The sequence below is a fragment of the Bos javanicus genome, chromosome 11 (genome assembly GCF_032452875.1).
Source record: "Bos javanicus breed banteng chromosome 11, ARS-OSU_banteng_1.0, whole genome shotgun sequence".
NCBI lineage: Eukaryota > Metazoa > Chordata > Mammalia > Artiodactyla > Bovidae > Bos > Bos javanicus.
Window position 1 is genome coordinate 21,507,879 of NC_083878.1, and position 26,912 is coordinate 21,534,790.

The 26,912-nt window shown below is 37.9% G+C and overlaps 1 protein-coding gene across 3 annotated transcripts in view; it reads right to left on the bottom strand.

Annotated features, from left to right (window-relative positions):
• SOS1 (SOS Ras/Rac guanine nucleotide exchange factor 1) overlaps positions 1 to 26,912 on the bottom strand; it is a 127,770-nt gene that overhangs the window by 73,403 nt on the left and 27,455 nt on the right. For all 3 annotated transcript variants that reach the window (XM_061432139.1, XM_061432137.1, XM_061432136.1), the window contains exon 2: positions 1,807 to 1,932. In XM_061432139.1, the coding sequence (XP_061288123.1) occupies positions 1,807 to 1,932 (126 nt within the window). The remainder of the gene's footprint in view (positions 1 to 1,806; positions 1,933 to 26,912) is intronic.

Below are 26,912 nucleotides of genomic sequence, written 5' to 3' on the forward strand. Positions count from 1 at the left end.
TCTTGAGAAAGAAAAGCAAATCTGGAGGAATCAGTCTCCCTGACTTCAGACTATACTACATAGTTATAGTCATCCAAACAATAACGGTACTGCCACAAAAACAGAAATACAGATCACTGAATGCAGATAGAAAATCCAGAGAGAGACCCACTCACCCATGGTCAGTTAATCTCTGACATCCTGCTTTTGGAACTGTTACCTTAAGAATCTTAAATCCTAACAACTTTGTCTCTGATCCCAATCTATTCTATTTCTATCAGGTATTCTAGTGTTATCAACTCTCTGATCTTATTGGGAAATCCCTGTTCCCTCCATGTTTTTCCAATCTACCCGCCCCTCTCCTAACTGACAAATAGTTTACTGGAATGTATGCCCGGTAGTTTAGACTTTCTGGATGAGAGTCTTGGCTTCACTGCTTACTAGCTATAACCATGGGCAACTTATTTAACCTCTCTATGCTTCAGTTTCCACATTAATTCATTCAAACTATATTTCCTGAGTGCCTTCTCAGCGCCAGACATTGTTCTGGGTGCTGGGGGTTTGGTAGTGAATAAGAACTTATATTCTGGACCTCATACTCTAATACAGGAAAACCAGTACCATCTTCATGGGGTTATTAAAAACTTTAAATGAAATATAAACACAGAAGCGTTTAGAGCAAGCGCTCAAAGATCAGCTGTTATTAAATTTCATTTTTTCTCTTATCCAATTTGATTCTCTGATGCTCTTTTCAGCTGAGCTTCCTATTGGATATAACTATATATCAATTGCTAACTGCCTCAGGAGAACACAGCAGGGGTACACAGAGACCACCTCCTCCCCACCCACTGTGTACCACAGTCATCATTACACTCTAGTGTGTTGTGTCCTGAAAAGGGTTGTAAAGCACTATTACTAATTTCCACAACCCTCTTGCCCTACTGTTCTGTCACTGTAAAGCCATGGTGAAATACCATTCAACTGTCTTTTTTGAGCCCACACAAGGACCACAAAAGAAATATCATAGAAATGCAAAGATTTGTACACTATACATTCAAGATCTTCAAAGTCAAATGACCTTACATCATTGCCAGAAAACTCCTTTTATATTTCCAGCTCTTTCTCCCATTTTCTATAGTTGGTACTTCAAACCTTCTTTTTTTCTCTTCTCAAACCTGACTCCTTAAGAACTCAATTTAAGTGGCTCTTCTGAGAATCCAAACTTAAGCCCCAAAGTCTGCATTATTAGTTTGCTTTTTTTTTATGGTTTCCCACATACCCTTTACTCACAGGACATCACATTATGTTATTGCCCATACATCTACCTGTATCTCCACTACTCTACAAGCCATAAAAAGACAGGAGCCATGTCATATTTGTGACATCTTCCTTCCTAGAATTTTGATGTTTCCCTCCCTTTCAATTGGTGGGGAGGGGTTCACTTCCTATCTAAAAATACACAGAGCACTGAAGATTGAAGGATTGGCTGAAATGCTTTTGAAATGATAGCTGACTTTAAGAAATAACAACAAGAAAAAAAGAAACACTTGGATATATTCCACTCTTAAATATATCTGTCATTCTAGCATCAAGAAGTAGTATTTAGAGGTCAATAAGAGTTGACTTTAGATTAAAAGCATATAATGGAATAGTTTGATGCAAAAACATATACAAGCTAGCAGACACTCAATACAAAGTTAAAAGAAATCTAGTCATCATTTTAAACATACCATTAGACACTGTGTGGAACTGAAGAGCAAACACCTCCCCCCTATATTGACATTACAATAAACACACATATTAGATACAAGGCAAAACTAATCATACCTCTACATCTGAAGCACTTCGGGGTTGAGCTTGGCAGAGCATATTTAATAGCTGCAAAATTAATTCTTCAACATACTGAAGAGCATCATCACTAGACTCAAGAGTTGGATGAACTTGCCCCTGAACCTATAAACACAAAGTAATTAAAGGTTTGTTTAACCTGATTAAATAAACAAAGCAAGTAATTTTTTCAAGTGTGGGGTTTGTATTCAAGAACATAGTCTGGCTTGCAAATACAGATTTCAATGTTATTTCCCTAGCCTGAATTCTTAACCTTTTTCCTAGTCACATGCACTATACATGCTTATTGACATGTTTCTAGAGATTCAGATACTTAATTACAAAATTTCAAAATTTTTTCCTTAAACTATGCCTATCCTAGAGTGTGGGAATACTGAGAGGGAGGGAGAGGCTAAGCTAGAGATAAACGATGCAGTTTACATGGTTTTTGTCCAGAACCAGTGGTAGTTAGAACGCTGGCTCCATACAGTGCTTGGGCAAAACTGACCTCCGATGTGTCCCTTGTTAACTCTATCTTTCCTACCAAATCGTAACATTCAAGAGGCCTGTATCTTTTTTTTTTCACCAAAGTAACTCCAGCAACTAGCACTGTACAGGGCACATAATACAAGCTAATAAATGCCTTGAATACAAAGTCACCCTGTATCAAAGGACACAAAATAGGCACTTTTGACAATGAGAGACTGTCCATGCTTCAGGAAGATAACTTGGTGGTCACCTATTCATAAATGCCCCGCACTCTTTACCTTCGTTTTCCTCAACCATTTCTTTGAAGGCATCGCAGCCACCGCTCTTCATAAAACTTAAATTTCATAACCGGCCGGCCAGTCTTTCCTTGTATCCCTTTGTCACTCATTATGGGTCAAAACCACTCCCTACTTTTTAAAATGGCAGCAAAATAAAATTCAGAAGACAAACATGTTTCAAAAATGCTCAACTCTTCAAAGGATGGTAGAACTCTCACTGGATTAAAGTAGACAGCACTCACTAACCAAGAGCATTTAGTATGGTCTATCTTACTGTATACACTTCATTAGCTGAGGGCCTGACAGCCTCAGTGTACAGACAGATTTTTTTTTATCAAGTGTACCATATAATGAATTTTTTAACATACATTAGAAGTACACAGATATGTATACAAACACATATATGCACTTATACTTTTTAATTAGAAGCAAGTAACATTACAGCAATGCAAAACTGTGTGAAGGGTGCTACGTCAACTATAAATAATAATTTATTATTATTTTACAGGTAAAGAAACGGAGCCCCCAAAGGCGTAAATCATTTGCCCAAGAACTTTTTGTCATCTCTGGTATAGCAATTACCTACCTGACAATAACTGATCTGTTTACAGATCTCCCACCCTATTAGACGACTGAGTGCTTGAGCAGTTAAAATAATGGATGGAGTACAGACCAGAACCCAGATGCTTCTCAGCTTTCTATTCACCAGCCATAGCATTCTGTGTGTAGGTAACAGACTTTGTAAATGGATTCCTCTTCAACACTAAGCAAGATTTTAAAAACCTTTTTTTAAAACAAAACATGAACGGAACTTTTGACAAAAGTTTTACTTTTATACATATAACTGCATGCCCTCATTGGTTTAAACTGTTTTTGTAGACACCCTTTACCTTCAAGGTTGACTTAATCTTCCTTGAAAGGTGCACCCTAAAACTACATGACAGGCTTTTTTTGGTGGTGGGGGGGAGAAGGGGGCTCGATTTTTCATTTTTTAAACTCTCTCTTATCAGTGACACACAATCCCAACTGCTTCTTTTTATTTCTGTTTCTTTTTCCATTTGTTTCTTAGAGTTACATATTTTCCTTCACCCCTCAAATGTGGAGTCCATCCTTGTCTGTCTGCTCCCTCCTTCTGTTCTTTCCCCTAACTAATCTCACTTACTCCCGTATGTTTATCACCTACATGAAAAGTTCAAGTGTTAGTCGCTCAGTCATGTCTGACTCTTCGCAGCCCCATGGACTGATGACTCCAAATCTGATTTTTCTCCTCAGTTTTAGACCCATACACCAAATTCTGGGCTAGATATCTGCGCCTATCCTACCAAAATCTCAACTATGACATGGGGGATGGAGAGAGGAACTTATTATAAAAGTTGAATAAGAAGAACTATCTTACACATAGACCTATATCTCACAAATGAAAAACAACATAGACAGGCCCCAGTTTCACTAAGATAGTCCTGGAAAAGTTGCTATAATTGGGGTTACATTCCTATTTAAGGATCCAGCATCACGTAAAATACAGCTACACATTTATAAAACCAGAGAAGATCAGTCCTGGGTGTTCTTTGGAAGGAATGATGCTAAAGCTGAAACTCCAGTACTTTGGCCACCTCATGCGAAGAGTTGACTCATTGGAAAAGACTCTGATGCTGGGAGGGACTGGAGGAAGGAGGAAAAGGGGACGACAAAGGATGAGATGGCTGGATGGCATCACCGACTCGATGGACGTGAGTTTGGGTGAACTCCAGGAGTTGGTGATGGACAGGGAGGCCTGGTGTGCTGCAATTCATGGGGTTGCAAAGAGTTGGACGCGACTGAGCTGAACTGATAGATGTTATTTCACACAGTCCTTCTATAAACTGTGGAAAATTCTGAAAGAAATGGGAATACCAGACCACCTGACCTGCCTCTTGAGAAACCTGTATGCAGGTCAGGAAGCAACAGTTAGAACTGGACATGGAACAACAGACTGGTTCCAAATAGGAAAAGGAGTACGTAAAGGCTGTATATCATCACCCTGTTTATTTAACTTATATGCAGAGTACATCATGAGAAACGCTGGGCTGGAAGAAGCACAAGCTGGAATCAAGATTGCCAGGAGAAATATCAATAACCTCAGATATGCATATGACACCACCCTTATGGCAGAAAGTGAAGAACTAAAAAGCCTCTTGATGAAAGTGAAAGACAAGAGTGAAAAAGTTGGCTTAAAGCTCAACATTCAGAAAACGAAGATCATGGCATCCAGTCCCATCAGTTCATGGGAAACAGACGGGGAAACAGTGGAAACAGTGTCAGACTTTATTTTTCTGGGCTCCAAATCACTGCAGATGGTGACTGCAGCCATGAAATGAAAAGATGCTTACTCCTTGGAAGGAAAGTTATAACTACCCTGGACAGCATATTAAAAAGCAGAGACATTACTTTGCCAACAAAGGTCTGTCTAGTCAAGGCTATGGTTTTTCCAGTGGTCATGTATGGATGTGAGAGTTGGACTGTGAAGAAAGCTGAGTGCCAAAAAATTGATACTTTTGAACTGTGGTGTTGGAGAAGACTCTTGAGTCCCTTGGACTGCAAGGGGATCCAACCAGTCCATTCTAAAGGAAATAGTCCTGGGTGTTCATTGGAAGGACTGATGCTAAAGCTGAAACTCCAATACTCTGGCCACCTGATGCGAAGAGTTGACTCATTGGAAAAGACTCTGATGCTGGGAGGGATTGGGGGCAGGAGGAGAAGGGGACGACAGAGGAAGAGATGGCTGGATGGCATCACTGACTCGATGGACGAGTCTGAGTGAACTCCGGGAGCTGGTGATGGACAGGGAGGCCTGGCGTGCTGTGATTCATGGGGTCGCAAAGAGTCGGACATGACTGAGCAACTGAACTGAAGTGAAAAAGGAGACACCCACAACCTCATAGCTAACGAGCAATGCTGAACTGGGCCTCCTGGTATTTAGGGCAAAGCTCTTTCCACTAAACCATAGACTGTCAAACCTTGGAGGCATATGGGGAGTGTCTAGTAGCTCCATCAGCATAAGGAATAGAATGTCCATGAAATGTATCTATTTATATAGCGGGCCTCTGTATAAAACTTGGCTTTGAGTATGTGGTCATACTTTTAAGTAACACCAGCATACCATAAATGTAAATGCAGCACTATGAATCTTATCATCTGAACAAGTAAAATCATCTTACCCATTCAAAATGGGTAAAATGATCTTCGATTACACAAAAGATCCCATGTATTATGTAATATTATAAATATACTAAAAATCTGACATAAAGCTAAATTGCTAGAGGTAAGAAATATTAAGATTAAAAATATTTAATTAACAATAATTCTAATTAACTTTAAAAAATACCCAAGTGCTTTGAAAAAGTGATTTAGGTACCTCAAAACACATTTTAGAAAGTATTCAAGAAAATGTGAATCGATCAGATTACATTTTAAAAAATGTTGTTTTTCAAGAAGACCCTTGGAAATTATATAATTCTTCATTAATACAGCTCCATCTTTAGCTGCTCTTCAGTTTACACTTTACGCTGAAGGAATTCATACTATCTGCAGTTTGTGAAACATGGCATGCAGTTTTCACACTGTTCTCCGTGGCTATCATTCATTCTCTTGCCCTTTTGTCTACCTATTTGATTTTCAAAACCCAGATCTCATCTCATTTGGGAAGACTTGTTTGCTTCTTGTCTCTTTCTAAGGCAGTATTAATCTCATTCATTTAACTGATTTATTGAACCTATTAAATACCAGGCTGGATATATAGAGATTAATCAAAAATTTCCCCTGATCTATGGGCCTTATACTCCGCTCTATGCTAATCCTTGTACTAGGTATCACATTTTTGTTACTGGGTTTGTCTTATTGAATTATAATTACTTGTTCCCTTGTAAATTTCCTCTACTGACGCTCCCATTAGGCAAGGCCTTGTTTATCTACTTACAGAATCATTTTCTCTTTGTTTTTCACACTAAACCTCTGACATTCAGGGAACACTCAAAGCCTCTGTGTTATAGGGGTGAAAGTAATAAAATATCTTTTCCTCTGAATTAAGAGTGAAAACGAGTGGTAGTGAAGGCTACAGAGTCTGTTTGATTTCAGGAGCATGAACTTTTAAAGCAGAAATCATTCAACATAAAGGCAGTCAGAACTAAAATCAACATTTATTATGTAGAATCAATTCAACTGTATTTAATTACTGTGTTGAAATGCTAATGTTTTTAAAAAAAACACCCCAGACCATGATAGTGCTTGTAATTCAGTCACATATAGTTAAAATATTAAGGTTGACATGTTGTATGATACATGATGGAGAAGGCAATGGCACCCCACCCCAGTCCTCTTGCCTGGAAAACCCCCTGGGCGGAGGAGCCTGGTAGGCTGCAGTCCATGGGGTCCCTAAGAGTCAGACATGACTGAGCGACTTCACTTTCACTTTTCACTTTCACGCATTGGAGAAGGAAATGGCAACCCACTCCAGTGTTCTTGCCTGGAGAATCCCAGGGACAGGGGAGCCTGGTGGGCTGCCATCTATGGGGTTGCACAGAGTTGGACACGACTGAAGCAACTTAGCAGCAGCATGATACATGAAATCTTAGAAATTAAAATTCAAACGGTTTTATTCACTGATGGTTGAACTGAATTGAACTGAAAGTCGCTCAGTCATGTCCAACTCTTTGCGACCCCATGGACTATACAGTTCATGAAATTCTCCAGGCCAGAATACTGTAGTGGGTAGCCTTTCCCTTCTCCAGGGGATCTTCCCATTGATGGTTACTAAGAGTCAAATAAAACGTATCAGGTAAATAAATCGAACAAAGGATTAGGCTTAAATAGAAAATAATGCATGATGTGAACTGTTCATCTAAATTTCTAGAGATTAACCTTTATCACATCTTAAATCTGTCAAATTAGGATCATAAAGTTCATTTACACAAGAGACTAATAAATTATTTTAATTCCTTAAAAACAAAATAATACTTCAAAAACCTCTGACTGGAAAACAAGGGCAATGATAAATGTTTAAAGATAAGCAGAGAACCAATTCCTGAAATACAGACTTTGTTTTTTATTATTTCAAAGAAGATGGCTGTTAAAGAGATTTCTTTAATGAGCAGGCAGAAGTAGCACTTCCTATACAGATAGTATAAAACAAAACAAAACTTCTCTTCCATAAGATAGCAGTTATAGCTAAAGTGTTCCATTCCATCTAAATGGTACTCAAATGAATCTAAATGGTACTCAAATGATCCAAGACTATATAGAAAATGTCATATTGCCAAATTTTATGATAGCCTTCAGAAGCTATCTACAACTGATATACACTAAAGGTGTGTGTGAGAGAGTACTTACAACATGCATCACATATTTATCAGTGTGTGGAGGGGGCATTAAAAGAATGAAGAAAAAAGTTCTTTCTCCCCCTAAACTGGGACTCATCCAGAAAATTTTTACTGAAAGTCTACTGTGTATAAGGTGCTATTTTAAATGTCAGAGATCAAACAGTGAACAAGATACACAAAATTGCTCTCACTAAGCTTATATTTTAATAAGAGGGATCCAGCCATTTGCTTTTACTTTTTAAAAATAGGATCTTATTTTGAACCTCAGTCTACTGAAATGAGACATCAAGTACACATAAATAAACAAAAGAATTTTTTTCTTTATTCTTTTAATGCCACCCCAACACATAGATAAATATGTGATGCATATTGTAACTGCTCTCACACACACACCTTTAGTGAGTATCAGTTGTAAACAGCTTCTGAAGGCTGTCATAAAATCTGGCAGTGTAACATTTTCTGTATAAATAAATAAATACAAAAATATATATTTGTACTGTAGTCACTGTAACTAAAGTATATGCAACAGTCTTTAAGTATATCTAAGCTTTCCTATGAATTGAATATGTATTATTATTCAATGTACACGAAATAGTCTACCTACATACAACTAATCAATACCTCCCATAAGCACATAAGTGGTGGCTAATGCAGAAATACCATTAATATCTTTCCTCCAATAAAGTAGGACCGTATCCTATCTATACTGCATGCCTTATAGCGTAGGTTGACAATCACTGTTCCTATCACTGCCTTTCCATGAGAGTGCCTTTCAAATCACGAGCATTCACAAATCAACTTTTGAAACTCAATTCATTATTAAGTGGGAACTGGCAACATACTCAGATGGTAGTTTAAGTTTTTCTTCTTAAAATAACTTTTACAATCTTACTGAAGTTTTGCATTTAAAATTTTCCCTATACAAATATACGAAATGTTCCTCAAATTCGACAGAATCAAGAGAAATGTGAATTAGAGAATATTTTATTAGCAAAAATTAAATGATCAATAACACCTATTGTTGACAGGAATGTTCAGAAAAGATTATTCTGTTACCTTGCTGGCAGAAATGCTGATAACAGCTTTTTGAAAAGTAATCCAGCAACCACTATCAAAATTAAAAATAAATTCTATGGCCCAGAAAACACACCCCTGGGATTTATCTTAACCAAATAAAAGAATATACATAAAATGATTTTACTTCAGCACTGTTCATAGTGGTAAAAACTAGAAAGCAAACATCCATCAGTAAGAGAATACTTGAATAAAGTATGCAATATTACTGTTATGGACTTAATTGTGTCCCCTAAAAATTCATACCAGGAGTCCTAATTCCTACTACTTCAGAATGTGACTTTACTTGAAAGCAGGGTCTTTATTAGGGTGGGCCTAATTCAATATGCCGAAGACTTTGACTGTGTGGATCACAATAAACTGTGGAAAATTCTCAAAGAAATGGGAATACCAGACCACTTGACCTGCCTCTTGAGAAACCTGTATGCGGGTCAGGAAGCAACAGTTAGAACTGGACATGGAACAACAGACTGGTTCCAAATAGGAAAAGGAGTATGTCAAGGCTGTATATTGTCACCCTGCTTATTTAACTTGTATGCAGAGTACCTCATGAGAAACGCTGGGCTGGAAGACACACAAGCTGGAATCAAGATTGCCAGGAGAAATATCAATAACCTCAGATATGCAGATGACACCACCCTTATGGCAGAAAGTGAAGAGGAACTCAAGAGCCTTTTGATGAAAGTGAAAGAGGAGAGTGAAAAAGTTGGCTTAAAGCTCAACATTCAGAAAACGAAGATCATGGCATCCAGTCCCATCACTTCATGGCAAATAGATGGGGCAACAGTGGAAACAGTGGCTGACTTTATTTTTTTGAGCTCCAAAATCACTGCAGATGGTGACTGTAGCCATGAAATTAAAAGACGCTTACTCCTTGGAAGGAAAGTTATGACCAACCTAGATAGTATATTGAAAAGCAGAGATATAACTTTGCCAACAAAGGTCCGTGTAGTCAAGGCTATGGTTTTTTCAGTGGTCATGTATGGATGTGAGAGTTGGACTGTGAAGAAAGCTGAGCACCGAAGAATTGATGCTTTTGAACTGTAGTGTTGGAGAAGACTCTTGAGAGTCCCTTGGACTGACTGCAAGGAGATCCAACCAGTCCATCCTAAAGGAGATCAGTCCTGGGTGTTCATTGGAAGGAGTGATGCTGAAGCTCAAACTCCAATACTTTGGCCACCTCATGCGAAGAGTTGACTCACTGGAAAAGACTCTGATGCTGGGAGGGATTGGGGGCAGGAGGAGAAGGGGACGACAGAGGATGAGATGGCTGGATGGCATCACTGATTCAATGGATGTGAGTTTGGGTAAACTCCAGGAGTTAGTGATGGACAGGGAGGCCTGGCATGCTGCAATTCATGGGATCACAAAGTGTTGGACACAACTGAGCGACTGAACACAATATCTAATTTATTTGGAGAAGAGTGGAGAAATAGCTCCAGAAAGAAGAGGCTGAGTGAAAGCAAAAAGAATGCCCAACTGTGGATGTGACTGGTGATGGAAGTAAAGTCTGATGCTGTAAAGAACAATGCTGCATAGGAACCTGGAATGTTAGGTCCAGGAATCAAGGTAAATTGGAAGTGGGCAAACAGGAGATGGCAAGAGTGAGCATTGACATTTTAGGAATCAGTGAACTAAAATAGACCCGAAGGGGCGAATTTAATTCAGATGACCATTACATCTACTACTGTGGGCAAGAATCCCTTATAAGAAATGGAGTAGACTTCAAAGTCAACAAGAATCTGAAATGCATTATTTGGGTGCAATCTGAAAAACGACAGAATGATCTCTACTGTTCAATATCAGAGTAATCTAAGCCTATGTCCCAACCAGAATGCTGACTAAGCTGAAGTTGAATGGTTCAGTGAAGACCTAGAAGATCTTCTAGAACTAACACCAAAAAAAAAAGATGTCCTTTTCATCATAGGGGACTGGAATGCAAAAGTAGGAAGTCAAGAGATACCTGGAGCAAAAGGCAAGTTTGGTCTTGGAGTACAAAATGAAGCAGATCAAAGGCTAAGAGAGTTTTGCCAGGAGAACGCAAAACACCCTCGACCAACAACACAAGAAATGACTCTACACATGACCATCCCCAGATGGTCAATACAGAAATCAGACTGCTTATATGCTTTGGAGCCGAAGATGGAGAAGCTCTATACAGTCAGCAAAAACAAGACCGGGAGCTGACTGTAGCTCAGATCTTGAACTTCTAATTGCAAAAATCAGACTTAAATTGAAAAAAGTTTGGAAAAGCACTAGACCATTCAGGTATGACCTAAATCAAATCCCTTACGATTATACAGTGGAAGTGACAAATAGATCCAAGTGATTAGATTTGATCGACAAAAGTGTCTCAAGAACGATGGACGGAGGTTAGAGACATTGTACAGGAGGCAGTGATCAAGACCATTTCCAAGAAAAAGAAATGTAAAAAGGCAAAATGGCTGTCTGAGGAGGCCTTACAAATAGCTGAGAAAAGAAGAGAAGTGAAAGGCAAAGGAGGAAAGAAAAGATATACCCATTGAGTGCAGAGTGCCAAAGAATAGCAAGGAGAGATTAAAAAAGGCTTCCTCTGATCAGTACAAAGAAATAAAGGAAAACAATAGAATGGGAAAGACTAGAGATCTCTTCAAGAAAATTAGAGATACCAAGGGAACATTTCATGCAAAGATAGGCACAATAAAGGACAGAAATGGTATGGACCTAACAGAAGCAGAAGATATTAAGAGATGACAAGAATACACAGAAGAACTATACAAGAAAGGTCTTAATGACCCAGATAACCATGATGGTGTGATCACTCACCTAGAGCCAGACATCCTGGAATGCAAAGTGGGCCTTAGGAAGCATCACTACAAAGCTAGGTGGTGATGGAATTCCTGCTAAGGTATTTCAAATCCTGAAAGATGATGCTGTCAAAGTGCTGCACTCAACATGCCAGCAAATTTGGAAAACTCAGCAGTGGCCACAGGACTGGAAAAGGTCAGTTTTCATTCCAATCCCAAAGAAAGGCAATGCCAAAGAATGCTCAAATTACTGCACAACTACAGTCATCTCACACACTAGCAAAGTAATGCTCAAAATTTTCCAAGTTAGGTTTCCACAGCACCTGAACCGAGAACTTCCAGATGTTCAATCTGGATTTAGAAAAGGCAGAGGAACCAGAGATCAAATTGCCAACATCCACTGGATCACAGAAAATGCAAGAGAATTCCAGAAAAACACCTACTTCTGCTTCATTGACTACACTAGAACTTTTGTGTGGATCACAACAATCTGTGGAAAATTCTTCAAGAGATGAGAATATCAGACCACCTTACTTGCTTCCTGAGAAATCTGTATGCAGGTTAAGAAGCAACAGTTAGAATCGGACATGGAACAACTGATTGGTTCCAGATTAGGAAAGGAGTACACGTCAAGGCTGTATATTCTCACCCTGCTTATTTAACTTTTATCCAGAGTATATCATGCAAAATGCTGGGCTGCATAAAGCACAAGCCAGAATGAAGACTGCTGAGAGAAATATCAATAACCTCAGATATGCAGATGACACCACCCTTATGGCTGAAAGCGAAGAAAAACTAAAGAATCTCTTGATGAAAGTCAAAGAGGAGAGTGAAAAGGCTGGCTTAAACCTCAACATTCAAAAAACTAAGACCATGGCATCCAGTTCCATCACTTCGTGGTAAACTGATGGGAAAACAATGGAAACAGTGCAGACTTTTCTTAGGCTCCAAAATCACTGCAAATGGTGACTACGGCCATGAAATTAAAAGACGCTTGCTCCTTGGAAGAAAAGCTATGACAAACCTCGACAGCATATTAAAAAGCAGAGACATTACTTTGCCGACAAAGGTCCATCTAGTCAAAGCTATGGTTTTTTCCAGTAGTCACGTATGGATGTTGAGAGTTGGACCATAAAGAAAGCTGAGTGCCGAAGAATCGATGCTTTTGAACTGTGGTGTTGGAGAAGACTCTTGAGAGTCCCTTGGACTGCAAAGAGATCAAACCAGTCAATCCTAAAGGAAATCAACCCTGAATATTCATTGAAAGGACTGATGCTGAAGCTGAAGTTCCAATACTTTGGCCACCTGATGCAAAGAACCGAGTCATTGGAAAAATCGCTGATGCTGGCAAAGATTGGAGGCAGGAGAAGGGAATGATAGAGGATGAGATGGTTGGATGGCATCACCAACTCAATGGACATGAGTTTGTGGAAGCTCCAGGAGTTAGTGATGGAGGGAAACCTAGCCTGCTGAAGTCCATGAGGTCTCAAAGAGCCAACAGGACAGAGTGACTGATCTCGACTGAATTTATTTGCTGTGAAGTTGGAGGTAACAGCAAGCACTAAAGCCCAATGAAGGAGACTGTTCAGAGAAACAAATAGCAAGCAGAGCCAGCAGAGGGTCTGGAGATGAGATCAGAGATAGGAGTGGCCAGATCACTTAACAACTTTTGAGGGTGATGGAGCAGCAGTTAGGTTTCTACAAGGGTACATTGCAACTTTAAGTTCAGGAAAAAGAAAGTTCATTGCCACGGTTTTAGACTCCACATTGCAAATAAGAAACTTGTGGGGTCTGATGTCAAAGAAAAATGTTCATAATATCTGAAAAACCTTTTCCCTTCCCAACTATTTACAGCCATGAGGCTGTATTTTCTTTATACAGTTCAACTAAAACAGCATATCACAACCAACTGAATGAAGAGAATCTGTTCCTTCTTTTTCTAATTTTTTATGTTTTGGCCTTGCCATGCAACATGCAGGATCTCAGTCCCCTAGCCAGGGATTGAATCTGTGTGCCATGCAGTGGAAGTATAGTCTCAATCACTGGACTACCAGAAACTGTTGTTTCTTTTATGAAGTCGAAAAAGAGATTTGCAAAAATGTAAAAAATGACACTAAATTTTTTGTTTGGGGAAATACATTTTATAAAAAAAATTTATTGTTAATACGTAAGGAGTTAACTATTTTAAAATAAATTTAAGTGTTTTATTTTTTAAATATAAATTCATGGGCATAACTCATATACAAGGTGCTCTTTGAGACCCTCAATAATTGTTTAAGAGTGTAGAGGAGTTATCAGATCAAAAACTTGAGAACTACTGACTTATTCGTCAAAGATGTCCTGGAGTAGCATTCCCCAATCATCATTAATAACTTCTGAGGACTTCTTACCAGGCTAACTAGAGAAGATCTGTTTACAGATCTTCTATAATAATAATAATTCAGTCAGCCACACACATCATCCTGTTTACCCTCCAAAACCCCAAATCATAAACCTGTTAGTCCTACGACTTTCACAACTTTTAGAAGGGAGAGGCAAGCTTCCAAGAGAAATCTACACTGAACAACAATGCATAACACAAGTAAGAGTAAAGCTGCCCTGGTTAAACAGAGTGTGGTATCCCCTACCTCTAGTTCATCAATCCCCTCAGTTTCCATGAAGGTCCCTCTAAAGAACTACCTAGAATCACAGAAAACACAGTTTTTAAAATCTTTATTTTAAACTGCTGCTCAAATATGCTACTTACAAAATTTCAAAAAGGTTTTGTCGTTGTTTCAAAATGATCATGTTCAAACTCACCCTCCAATAGACACTCTTAAATCGCTCAGTCATGTCTGACTCTGGGACTCCACGGTCCATGGAATTCTCTAGGCCAGAATACTGGAGTGGGTTGCCTTTCCCTTCTCCAGGGGATCTTCCCAACCCAGGGATCGATCCCAGGTCTCAGATGTACAGTACTAGTATCTATGTGTGTGTGTGCGTGCAAACTCAATCGTGTCCAACTCTTTGTGACCCTCCTGGATGGCAGCCTGCTAGGTTCCTCTGTCTGTGGAATTACCTAGGGAAGAATACTGGAGTGGGCTGCCATTTCCTACTCCAGGGGATCTTCCTGACCCAGGGATTGAACCATGTCTCTTGTGTCTCTGCATTGGCAGGTGGATTCTTAAACCACTGCTCCACCTGGAAAGTCCGTTAGTATCTATACCTATGGAGAAACACAAAGTTGTTTAAATCTCGTAACAACTCTCAGACTCATGAGAATGTCTAAGGATTCTTGATAAATTACTTGAGGACTGGTAGATGAGTGGAGTTCATCTAAAAAGTCTTCCTGGAGAAAGAGACACTATGATTAGGCAAGCAGGAAAGTCAGCTCAGTTACGAAGGGCTAGAATGAGGCATGTTTCCTAGATTATATGAACTAACAACCCGGCAGTGTGTGGCTCTTAAGCACCTGAATTCTGCAGGCCACATTCAAAAATTTTTATCTGAAATAACTCTCTTTTGAATTGGGGGCAGATTTACATTTCCTACTTTAGTAATAGGTTCCCTAATCTAGGGCAAATTTAAAAGATGAAAATAAGCCCAAAGACTTAACTGGAATACTTGGTTCTAAGACAAAAATTATTTCAGTTCCACATAAACTGAGATTGACATAGGACAGAACTGTTTCACAGTTCAAAGAAGATAGAATTAAGAGTTTTTACAATGAAGCATAAAAATGATTTTAGAAACATTACAGCATAGTTGGAATAGGCCACTGGCTATATAGAAGCCTAGGCAGGAGCAGACCAAGGGCAGGCAGGCAGGCAGCAGTGCTTTCACCATCTATTTTTAGTGTTTAACAGTGCTTTCCACACATCTCACAGTTGGTGTCTAAAAAACTAGATGTTTATATACAGCTACCTATTTGGCTAAGCAAACTCCTATGAAAGAAACAACACAGATTAACTATTTTGGGCAAAAAGTAAAAAAAAAAAGATCGCTTAACTATTAAAGTGAAGGGCTAAACAATGGCTCAACTGGTAAACAATCTGCCTGCAATGAGGAAGACCTAGGTTCGATCCCTGGGTTGGAAAGATCCCCTGGAGAAGGGAAAGATTATCCACTCCAGTGTTCTGGCCTGGAGAATTCCATGGACTGTAAAGTCCATTGGGTCAAAAAGCCCAAGGAGTCAGACACGACTGAGTGACTTTCATTTTAAACGAAAAAAAGAGACTTTAGTATTTTTGTAAATATTAAAAGGAACATCTATTAGCCTATTAACTTAGACTGGTGAAAGCAAGACTGTCTCTTCCCTTACACAGACTTTGGCCAGGGAGATTTTTAAAGGGGGCACGTGGGGAGGAGTTGGGGAGGGAGGGCAGATAGCTTTATCCTTTTCCTATTACATGTCTTTTTCTTATCACTGCCTTTGAATTTTCTAATAGGTGTAACATGTCTCCAGGAAATAACTAACCTGCCCACTGTACTCTGTTTTACATAAGTTTATTCATGAAATTCTGTCCCACATTTCACTAGCACATATTTTTAAACATCTATCTTCTTCCTCATATGCTTCCTTTGTTTAAAAACAGAAGAGAAAAGACACCCATAAAGGGAAATGTCCCCTTTACACAAAACTTCAGTAATGCAAAATGTGTAAGTTCTGGAGATCTAATATACAACATGATGACCATACTCAATAATACTGTATCATATTCTTGAAATTTGTTGAGAGACATCTTAAGTGTTCTCACAACACAAAAAGAGGATAACTGTGTGAGCTGGTGGAAATGTTAATTAGCTTGACTGTGGTAATCATTTACAATGTAAATATATATCAAAATATCACATTATATACCTTAAAAGTATATACAACTTTTCTCACTTATACCTTAATAAAGGTGAGAGAAAAAGAGAAAACAAAAACACCTATAAATCATACTTTTAAAAGCCAAATTATCTGCCAGGCTAAATTTATGGGTTTTTTGGTACACGGTAAAATAATTAGATACTATTTAGCACAGAATCAATTTTTAAGTCATTCCAAAAATAGTAAGCTTTTTATTATCTGAAGAAATGTTGCCAAGGAGATCTGTATTTGAAAATCACTAAAAATATATGAGCTGAAATAAATTTGTACTTTCCTTCAAAAAAGAATTATCAGAAATAAATTTACTAAGAACTACCTATGAAAGTGAAAGTGAAGTAAAAGTGAAGTCACTCAGTCGTGTACGACTCTTTACAACCCCACGGACTGTAGCCTAACAGGCTCCTCAGTCCATGGAATTTTCCAGGCAAGAGTACTGGAGTGGGGTGCCATTTCCTTCTCCGGGAGATCTTCCCAACCCAGGGATCGAACCGGGGTCTCCCACATTGCAGGCAGATGCTTTACCGTCTGAGCCACCAGGGAAGCCCCAAGAACTACCTATACCTACCATTAATTAACTATGTAATCTTGGATTAAGTGATTTAATTAATTTCTATCTGGGCAAAGAGAAGAGGAATTAATTGGATGATCTGTAAAGCTCCTTTTAAGTTCTAACATTCTTTGATTATTAGATTATTTTCTTAAGTTCAAATAACTGTGAGGATCTGAAGGAAGACAAACCTAGGAAGAAAAGTATGTGTATGCATGAATTTTAAAAGGAACCAAATAACTGAGGCACTAACCATGGCTAAATAGTATAAGAAACTTTGTATATGCAAATATATGCAAATTGTATGTGCAAACAAGAGAGGATAAATCTAAATTTTATCTAGTAGATAAGTAGAAACTGCTACTTATCAGCATTTTTCTAATATTTTGTGATAGTTAACAGGGATCATTAAGGCAGAGGGTCAGGAACCAACAGCATCCGCACCACTTGTTAATGCTTAATAATGTTCGAGAACTGATCTAAGGCACAAGCCCGAAGTAAACCCCTGAAACATTAATGATGAACCCATGATTAGAAAAGTTCAAGTGCTAAACATTTTCACTTTCTGAAAATTAAAAAGTTTATATAAGCTTTAACTATTCTATATTAATCACAATATTGTAAGAATGCTCTGGTTCATAAACCAGGAGGAATATTTGCAGTTCATTTATCTGATAAGGAATCTGTATTCAGAATATATAAAGATTTCTCACAAATTAATAACAAAGAACCCAATTAACAAATGGGAAACGAATCTGAATAGACATTTCTCCAAAAAAGATAAACAAATGGCCAATATGCACAAGAAAGGAGGTCTAACATTATTACTTTAGGAAAATGCAAATAAAAACCACAATGAGATATCACTTCATTTCCACTAGTATGGCTAGAATCAAAACGATCATTAAGTACTGGCGTGGCTGTGAAGGAACTGGACCCCTCACACACTGCTGGTGGGAGTATAACGTGGTGCTGCCACTTAGGAAAGCAGTCTGGTGGCTCCTCAAACAATTAAACATGAAATTTACCATATGCCCCAGCAATTCCACTCTGAGAGAAAGGAAAATACTACATCTACACAAGAAATATTTAAACAAGTGTTTATAGCAACATTATTCTTAATAGCCAAAAGATGTAAAATAACCTGAATGTCCATGTATTGTTTTGTTGCTGTTAGTCACTAAGTTGTGTCAAACTCTTCTGTGAATCCATGGACTGTAACCCTTCTGTACATGGAATTTCCCAGGCAAGAATACTAGAGTGGGTAGCCATTTCCTTCTCCAGGGGATCTTCCCGACCCAGGGATCGAACCCATGTCTCCTGCACTGGCATGCAAATTTTTTACCACTGAGTTCATCAGGGAAGCCCACCCATGTATTGACACATAAAATGTAGCATTATCCATACAAGCTTCCCTGGTGGCTCAGATGGTAAAGAATCCGCCTGCGATGCAGAAGACCCAGGTTTGATCCCTGAGTTCGGAAGGTCGCATGGAGAAGGAAATGGCAACACACTCCAGTACTCTTGCCTTGAGAATCCTATGGACAGAGGGGTCCATGGGGTCTCAAAGAGTCAGACGCAACTAAGTGACCAACATACATACACACACATATCCATGCAATGGGCTAATAACTGGCTATAAAAAGGAATGAAATACTGATGCATACTACAACATGGATGAACCTAAAACGTTCTGCCAAGTGAAACACATATTATATGATTCCGTTTACATGGAATGCCAGAATAGGCAGTTTTATAGAGACAAAGTAGACCAATGGTTGCCTGGGGCTGGGGAGGGGTACGACAGAAGGAATCAAGGTTTCTTTTTGAGGTGATGAAAAGGATTAATAATTAAATGTAGTGATGGTTGCACAATTCTGTGAATATACTAAAACCCACTAAATTATACACTGTAAGTGGCAGACTGTATAATAACACAAATTACACCTCAAAGTTCCTGTCAAAAAAAAAAAAAAACCACAACACAGAAAGAAAATGAATAAAATCAAGAAAATATAAACAAAAACATATATTTTCATTGCAGGAGTTAATTTCAGTAGTATGTCTAAAACAACCGAACAATTAGATAATACAGAAAACAACTTTACATTTAGCATTATGTGAATTCTAACAGCTTTCTGGACACTAATCCTAACTAACCTAATTTGAATTATACTTTATTTATTTAGAAATTATTAATAAAATTTGTTCCAAATGTTGAAATTTCTGACAAAGCAACATTTATATTAGGAATATAAGGCTATTTTTTAAATATATGCTTTTAAACACCAGAGTATGTCTCCTTCATAAAATGTTCAACTAATTTCTTACTTTTAACTATCAGAAGCACAAAAGAAACAGGAGTTCTCAAATTATTAGCACAGAACTCAAGAGCTTTCCCAGGAGGTACACAAGTACCACCATAATTCTACTCACTGCCTTTGGGAAAAAAACTTAGTGATCTGGCAATATATTGAACTTCCGTTTAAGATCTTTTTTTTTTTAAGTACTGCTTCTATTTTTAAAAAGGAAGAAGAGTTCATTTTTGAGCCAAAAGATTAGGCTATGTAGATTCTGGTGAGCTGAGACTGGTGGGATAGAAGAAGAGAAAGAAGAGATTTTCCCTTTTATTTCACATGCATCTGTATTATTTTAATTTTAACTTGAATAGTGAATGATTATTACTATTTAAAAGGGAAAAAGATCCCACAAAGTGATTCACAAGGAAAGTCTCAATCTTTTAAGTTCTTTTTTTATTTTTAAGAAGGCTATAAAATCAATATGAAGATGGCCGTAGTTACCAGTATATTCATTATTAAATGCCCATTAAAAAACTTAAAAAAAAACCTTGTATTTGAAAATAATTTTATTTTTAAACCTGTACTTTTGCTGTAACCAAAGTATGCAGACTAAAAGAGCTCAGTATTATGAATTGCTAAAAAGCATAACATACTCAAACTCTGAAAAAGAAACCACAGAAGAAATGTTTTGGCTTAATATTTTGGCAAGATATTTTTGTTCCAAAGTGGTAACTAAATGAAAAAATTAGGAATTACTTAACGGTAGAACAACAAAATACATTCTGTAAAAAGCTGGGTCCTTTAATACTTTAATAATTCTAAAAGGTAGAATTCACTCCATATACTATAACTATTAATAAAGTATCAATAAGTATTAAGTTATGCTTTTATCAACTTAATAATTGTTCAACCTAAATCCTAATAGAAGACAAAAATCTAAAAAAGCAAAAGCAAACTGGAATTGGTTTATTATACAGATCTGAAGTTATTTCTGGTTACTTATACTTTTCCTACCCTGCAAAGTTTTGAACTTCCTCAGGTAAAATGCTAATGTAACACAGATAACTTAAAATACAGTCATAAAGAGATTTCACTGAATTCAAGTCTTGGTAGTTTTCCAGCATATACATTAAAGACTGAAATATTTGACTCCAAATTTCAAATAGGGTCAAAGGAATGAAAAATTACTTTTGCTAATAGAATCTGAAAATATAAAGTACCCTGGCTTAGAGGGGGGTATTAGATAAATATAAAAAAATTTTTTTTACTTCACTGGAGACCTTCTTAAAGTAGTAGTTTCATTATGAAATAATTTTACTAAAACTTCCAAGTAATTCCTATTTAAGGCTAACAATACAATATTGCTGGGGAAATATTTTTTTCACACACAAAAAATCATACACAAATGGAAGAGAAGATTTGTAAATAGACTGGCTTGAATGCAGTCAGAGAAAAACACCACCTTACCTAGATTAGAAAAACAATTAAAATGACAGAAAATTTCTCATCAAAAACCATGGAAGTCAGAGGAAGTCACGATAATATTCTTTTAAGTGCTAGATGAAAAGAGCTACCAACTCAGAATCCTATATTGGTGAAAATACTGTTATGGAATGAAGAGGAAATATAAACATTCTCAAATGAAACAAAATTAAGAAAATTTGTTGCCAATAGACCCACCCTAAAAGAATGGCTTAATCAGATCAGATCAGATCAGATCAGTCGCTCAGTCGTGTCTCTTTGCGACCCCATGAATCGCAGCACACCAGGCCTCCCTGTCCATCACCAACTCCCAGAGTTCACTGAGACTCATGGCCATCGAGTCAGTGATGCCATCCAGCCATCTCATCCTCTGTCGTCCCCTTCTCCTCCTGCCCCCAATCCCTCCCAGCATCAGGGTCTTTTCCAATGAATCAACTCTTCGCATGAGGTGGCCAAAGTACTGGAGTTTCAGCTTTAGCATCATTCCTTCCAAAGAAATCCCAGGGCTGATCTCCTTCAGAATGGACTGGTTGAATCTCCTTGCACTCCAAAGAAGTTGTCTAACCAGAAGGCAAACAGTGAAGGAGGAATTTCAGAACATCAGGAAGGAAGGAAGAACATGATGAAGAAATTATTGGGTAAGTACAACAGGCTTTCCTTCTCTTCTTCATTTTCCAATTATGTTTGATGGCTGAAGCAAAATTGTAACAATGTCTCGTGTGGTTCTAAATGTAGGTAGAGGATATATTAAGGCAATCATCTTATACAGAACCACATAAAGGAAGGGAGATAAATTTCTCTATGCTTCAATCAAACATAAAATAATACCAATATGCTGTGATAAGTTATACACAATTAACCCTTGAACAATGTGAGTCTGATCTGTGTGGTTCCACTTATAGGGGGATATCTTTCAACAGTAAATACTGGGAGCTTCCCTGGTGGTCCAGTGGTTAAGAATCAGCCTGCCAATGCAGGCACATGGGTTCAGTCCCTGGTCTGGGAGGATTCCACATGCCCTGGGGAACTAAATAAGCCCATGAGCCACAGCTACCGAGCCCGAGCTCTACAGCTGCAAGCTGAAACTGCTGCGCACAGGTGCGCAGAGCCTGTGCTCCACAGCGAGAAGCTGCTGGAAGGAGAAGCCTGCACATGCCGCACACAGTGGCCCCGGCTGGCCATACACAGCTAGACAAAGACTTCGCACAGCAGTGAAGACCCAGAGCCAAAAGTAATTTTTAAACATAAACTTAAAAAAAAGTAAATACCATAGTACTACATAGTCCATGGCTGACTGAAGCTGGAGATTCAGAGCAATAGTGGAGACTGTGAGCCAACTGTAAGTTATGCACAGATTAACCCCCCGCCTTGTTCAAGGGTTGACCGTATACATCATGTAATACTCAGAACCACTATACAAAAAGCTATAGAAAGAGATACACAAAAACACAGTAAATAAATCAAAATGGAATTCTAATAAATGTTCAAGTAACCCCAGGAAACAGAAAACAGAAAACAGTATCTAAAATGGCAGGCTAAGCCATAACACAGCAATAATTACACTGCATGAAGATGGTCATAGCAATTAAAAGCAGAGATTTGCAGAGTGGATTAAAAAAAGTGACCTAACTATGTACTACCTAATGACAGTCACTTCAAATACAATAATATAAGTAGATAAAAGTAAAAGAACAGAAAAAGATACATCATGCAAGCCTTAATCAAAAGAAAGCAGAAGTGGCAACATTAATATCAGATAAAGTAGATTTCAAACAAAGCTAGTGGAGGTGATGGAAATCCAACTGAGCTATTTCAAATCCTAAAAGATGTGAAAGTGCTGCATTCAACATGCCAGCAAATTTGGAAAACTCAGCAGTGGCCACAGGACTGGAAAAGGATTGCATTCCAATCGCAAAGAAAGGCAATGTCAAAGAATGTTCAAACTACCGCACAATTGCACTTATCTCACACGATAGCAAAGTAGTGCTCAAAATTCTCCAAGCTAGGCCTCAACAGTACTTGAACCAAGAACTTCCAGATGTTCAATCTGGATTTAGAAAACACAGAGGAACCAGAGATCAAATTGCCAACATCTGTTGGATCACAGAAAAAGCAAGAGAATTCCAGAAAAACATCTACTTTTGCTTCATTGACTGTGCTAAAGCCTTTGACTGTGTAGATCACAACAAACTGTGGAAAATTCTTCAAGAGATGGGAATATCAGACCAACCTACTTGCTTCCTGAGAAATCTGTATGCAGGTTAAGAAGCAACAGTTAGAATCGGACATGGAACAACCGACTGGTTCCAAACTGGGAAAGGAGTATGTCAAGGCTATATATTTTCACCCTACTTATTTAACTTCTATGCAGTGTACATCATGTGAAATGGTGGACTGGATGAAGCACAAACCAGAATCAAGCCTGCTGGGAGAAATACCAATAACCTCAGATACGTAGATGACACCACCCTTATGGCTGAAAGGGAAGAGGAACTAAAGAGCCTCTTGATGAAAGTGAAAGAGAATAGTGAAAAAGCTGGCTTAAAACTCAACATTCAAAAAGCTAAGACCACAGCATCTGGTCCCATCACTTCATGGCAAATAGATGGGGAAACAATGGAAACAGTGAGAGACTATTTTCTTGGGCTCCAAAATCACTGCAGATGGCAACTGCAGCCATGAAATTAAAAGACACTTGCTCCTTTGAAGAAAAGCTATTGACAAACCTAGACAGCATATTAAAAAGCAGAAACATTACTTTGCCGACAAGGGTCTATATAGTCAAAGCTAAGGTCTTTCCAGTAGTCATGTATGGGTGTGAGAGTTGGACCATAAAGAAAGCTGAGTGCTGAAGAATTGATGCTTTTGAACTGTGGCGTTGGAGAAGACTCTTGAGAGTCCCCTGGACTGCAAGGAGATCCACCCAGTCAATCCTAAAGGAAATCAGTCGTGAATATTCATTGGAAAGACTGATGCTGAAGCTGAAGTTTCAATACTTTGGCCACCTGATGCAAAGAACTGACTCACTGGAAAAGACCCTGATGCTGGGAAAGACTGAATGCAGGAGAAGAAGGGGGCGACAGAGGATGAGATGGTTGGATGGCATCACCAACTCGATGGTCATGAGTCTAAGCAAGTTCCAGGAGTTGGTGATGGACAGGAAAGCCTGCGTGCTGCAGTTCATCAGGTCGCAAAGAGTCAGACATGATTGAGCAACTGAACTGAACTGAAAGTAGACTTCAAAGCAAGGAAATTCACTGGACAGAGGGACATTATCCAATGTTAAAAAGGCCAGTCCATCAAGAAGACAGCAATCCCAAATGCATATCCACCAAACAACAGAGTTCTAAAATGTAAGCAAAAACTGATAGAACTGAAAGGAGAATGCACAAACCCACAGTAATAGCTGAACAATTCAATACCTCTCTCTAAACAATCAGTACAACTATATAGAAAATCACAAAGAATTTAAAAGAACTCAACAATACCATCAGTCAACAAGAATTAATCAACATTTATACAACACTCCATACAGGAAGAGAGGAAAACACATTCTTATCCAGTGCCTAAGCAACATAAAACAAGATAGAATATATCTTGGACTACAAAACAAATCTGAACAAACTGAAAAGAACTGAAATCATTAAAAATATGTTCTTTGACCACAATAGAAACAAACTAGAAATCAATAACAGAAAGTTAACAGGAAAATCTTCAAACACTTGAAACTTTAACAATACACTTATATGTAAATAATCTATGGATCAAAGAGGAATTCTCAAAGGAAATTTAAAAACACATACAATTGAACTGAAGGAGGGACTTCCCTGGTGGTCCCATGGCTAAGACCTAATTCCCAGTGCATGAGGCCTGGGTTTGATCCCTGGTCAGGGAACTAAATCCCACATGCTACAACTAAGAACTGGCACAGCCAAATAAATAAATCCAAAAAAATGGGTGCAAGACCTAAATAGACATTACTCCAAAGAAGACATACATATGACCTACAAACACATGGAAAGATGCTTAACATTACTCATTATTACAGAAATGAAAATCAAAACTACAATGAGGTATTAATACCTTATACCATCAGAATGGTCATCATCAAAAAGTCCACAAATAATAAATGCTGGAGAAGGTGTGGAGAAAAGGGAACCCAAATGTACTGTGGGTTGTAATGTAAATTGATACAACCACTTGGAGAACAGTACAGAGGTTCCTTAAAAAAACTAAACATAGAACTATCATGACCCAGTGATCCCACTAAAGGGCATATACCCTGAGAAAACTGTAATTCAAAGACTCATGTACCGCAGTGTTCACTGCAGCAATGTTTACAATAGCCAGGACATGGAAGCAACCTAAACATCCATCGGCAGATGAAAGAATAAAGCGGTTGTGGTACATATATACAATGGAATATTACTGAGCCATAAAGAGGAATGAAATTAGGTAATTTACAGTGATATGGATGGGCCTAGAGTCTGTCACACAGGGTGAAGTGAGTCAGAAAAAGAAAAATAAGTATATTAATGTCTATGTATGGAATCTAGAAAGACAGTACAGATGAGCTTGTCTGCAGGGTGGAACAGACACACGGGTGTAGAGAAAAGACACACGGACAGTAGGGGAAAGGGAGGGTGAAATGAACTGGGAGAGTAAGACTGATGTATGTATACACTACCATGTGTAAAACGGACAGCTAGTGGGAAGTTGCTGTTCCAGCACAGGGAGCTCAGCTAAGTGCTCTGTGATGACGAGAGGGCTGGGATGGGGAAGGGAGGTTCAGGAGGGAGGGGATATATGTACACATACGGCTGATTCACTTTGTTCTACAGCGGAAACTACCACTTAGAGCAATTATGTGCCACTAAAAGAATAAATTTTTTTAAAAAAGAACTACAGGAAAATGAAAATACAACATATTAAAATCTGTGAGGCATAGGTAAAACAGTGCTGAGAAAGAAATTTACAGCAATTAAAAAAAAGGAAAAACTCAAATCAATAATTAACTCTCAACCTCTAGAATCCCTCTGCAAAAATGCAAAATAAAAGCAAAGAAAGAAAAAGGAAAAAATAAAAATACAAGCAGAAATCAATAAACTGAAAATGGAAAAATAGGGAAGAATCAATAAAACAGCTGGTTCTTTTAAGAGATCAAAAACTGAAGCACCTAGCAAGACAAAGGAAAAAAAAAAGAGAGAGAGAGAAGATACAAATTACCAACATAGGAATAAATCAGAAATGAAATGTGAATGTGTCTACACACCCTGCAACTACCAAAAAAAAAAAAAAAAAGGGAACACTATGAATAACTCTTCACAAACAACTGACAATTTAGAAGGAATGAACCAATTTCTCACAAAACAAAAACTACAACTTACCCAACTTTACTTATGAAGTTAATAATTTGAATAGTCTTACACCTACTAAATAAAATGCATTTGTAAATTCAAAACATCCGAAAAACTCTCCAGATCCAGATGGTCTCACTGAAAATTGTAGCAAACTTTTAAAGAAGAATTAACATCAATTTTCCACAATCTTTTCTAGAAACAGAACTGAAGGGAACATTTTCAAATTCATTCTATTAAGCTAGTATCACCCTGATTTAAAAAACAAACAAACATAAACACAGTATAGAAAACTACAGATCAACATTCTTCATAAGTACAGATCTTTAACAAAATATTAGCAAGTCAAATTTGGAAATACACAAAAAGAATCATCCATTATGATCAAGCAGAGTTTATTCCAGGGTTGCAGGTCTAGACCAATATTATAAAACTAATCAATGTAATCCACCACATTAAAAAGCTAAAGAAAAAAACCATGTAATTCATCTCAATTGAGGTAAAAAAAAAAAAAAAAAGTAGTATTTGACAAAATTCTTCACCCACTCATGGGGGAAAAAGTATCTCTCAGAGAAAGAGAAACGGAA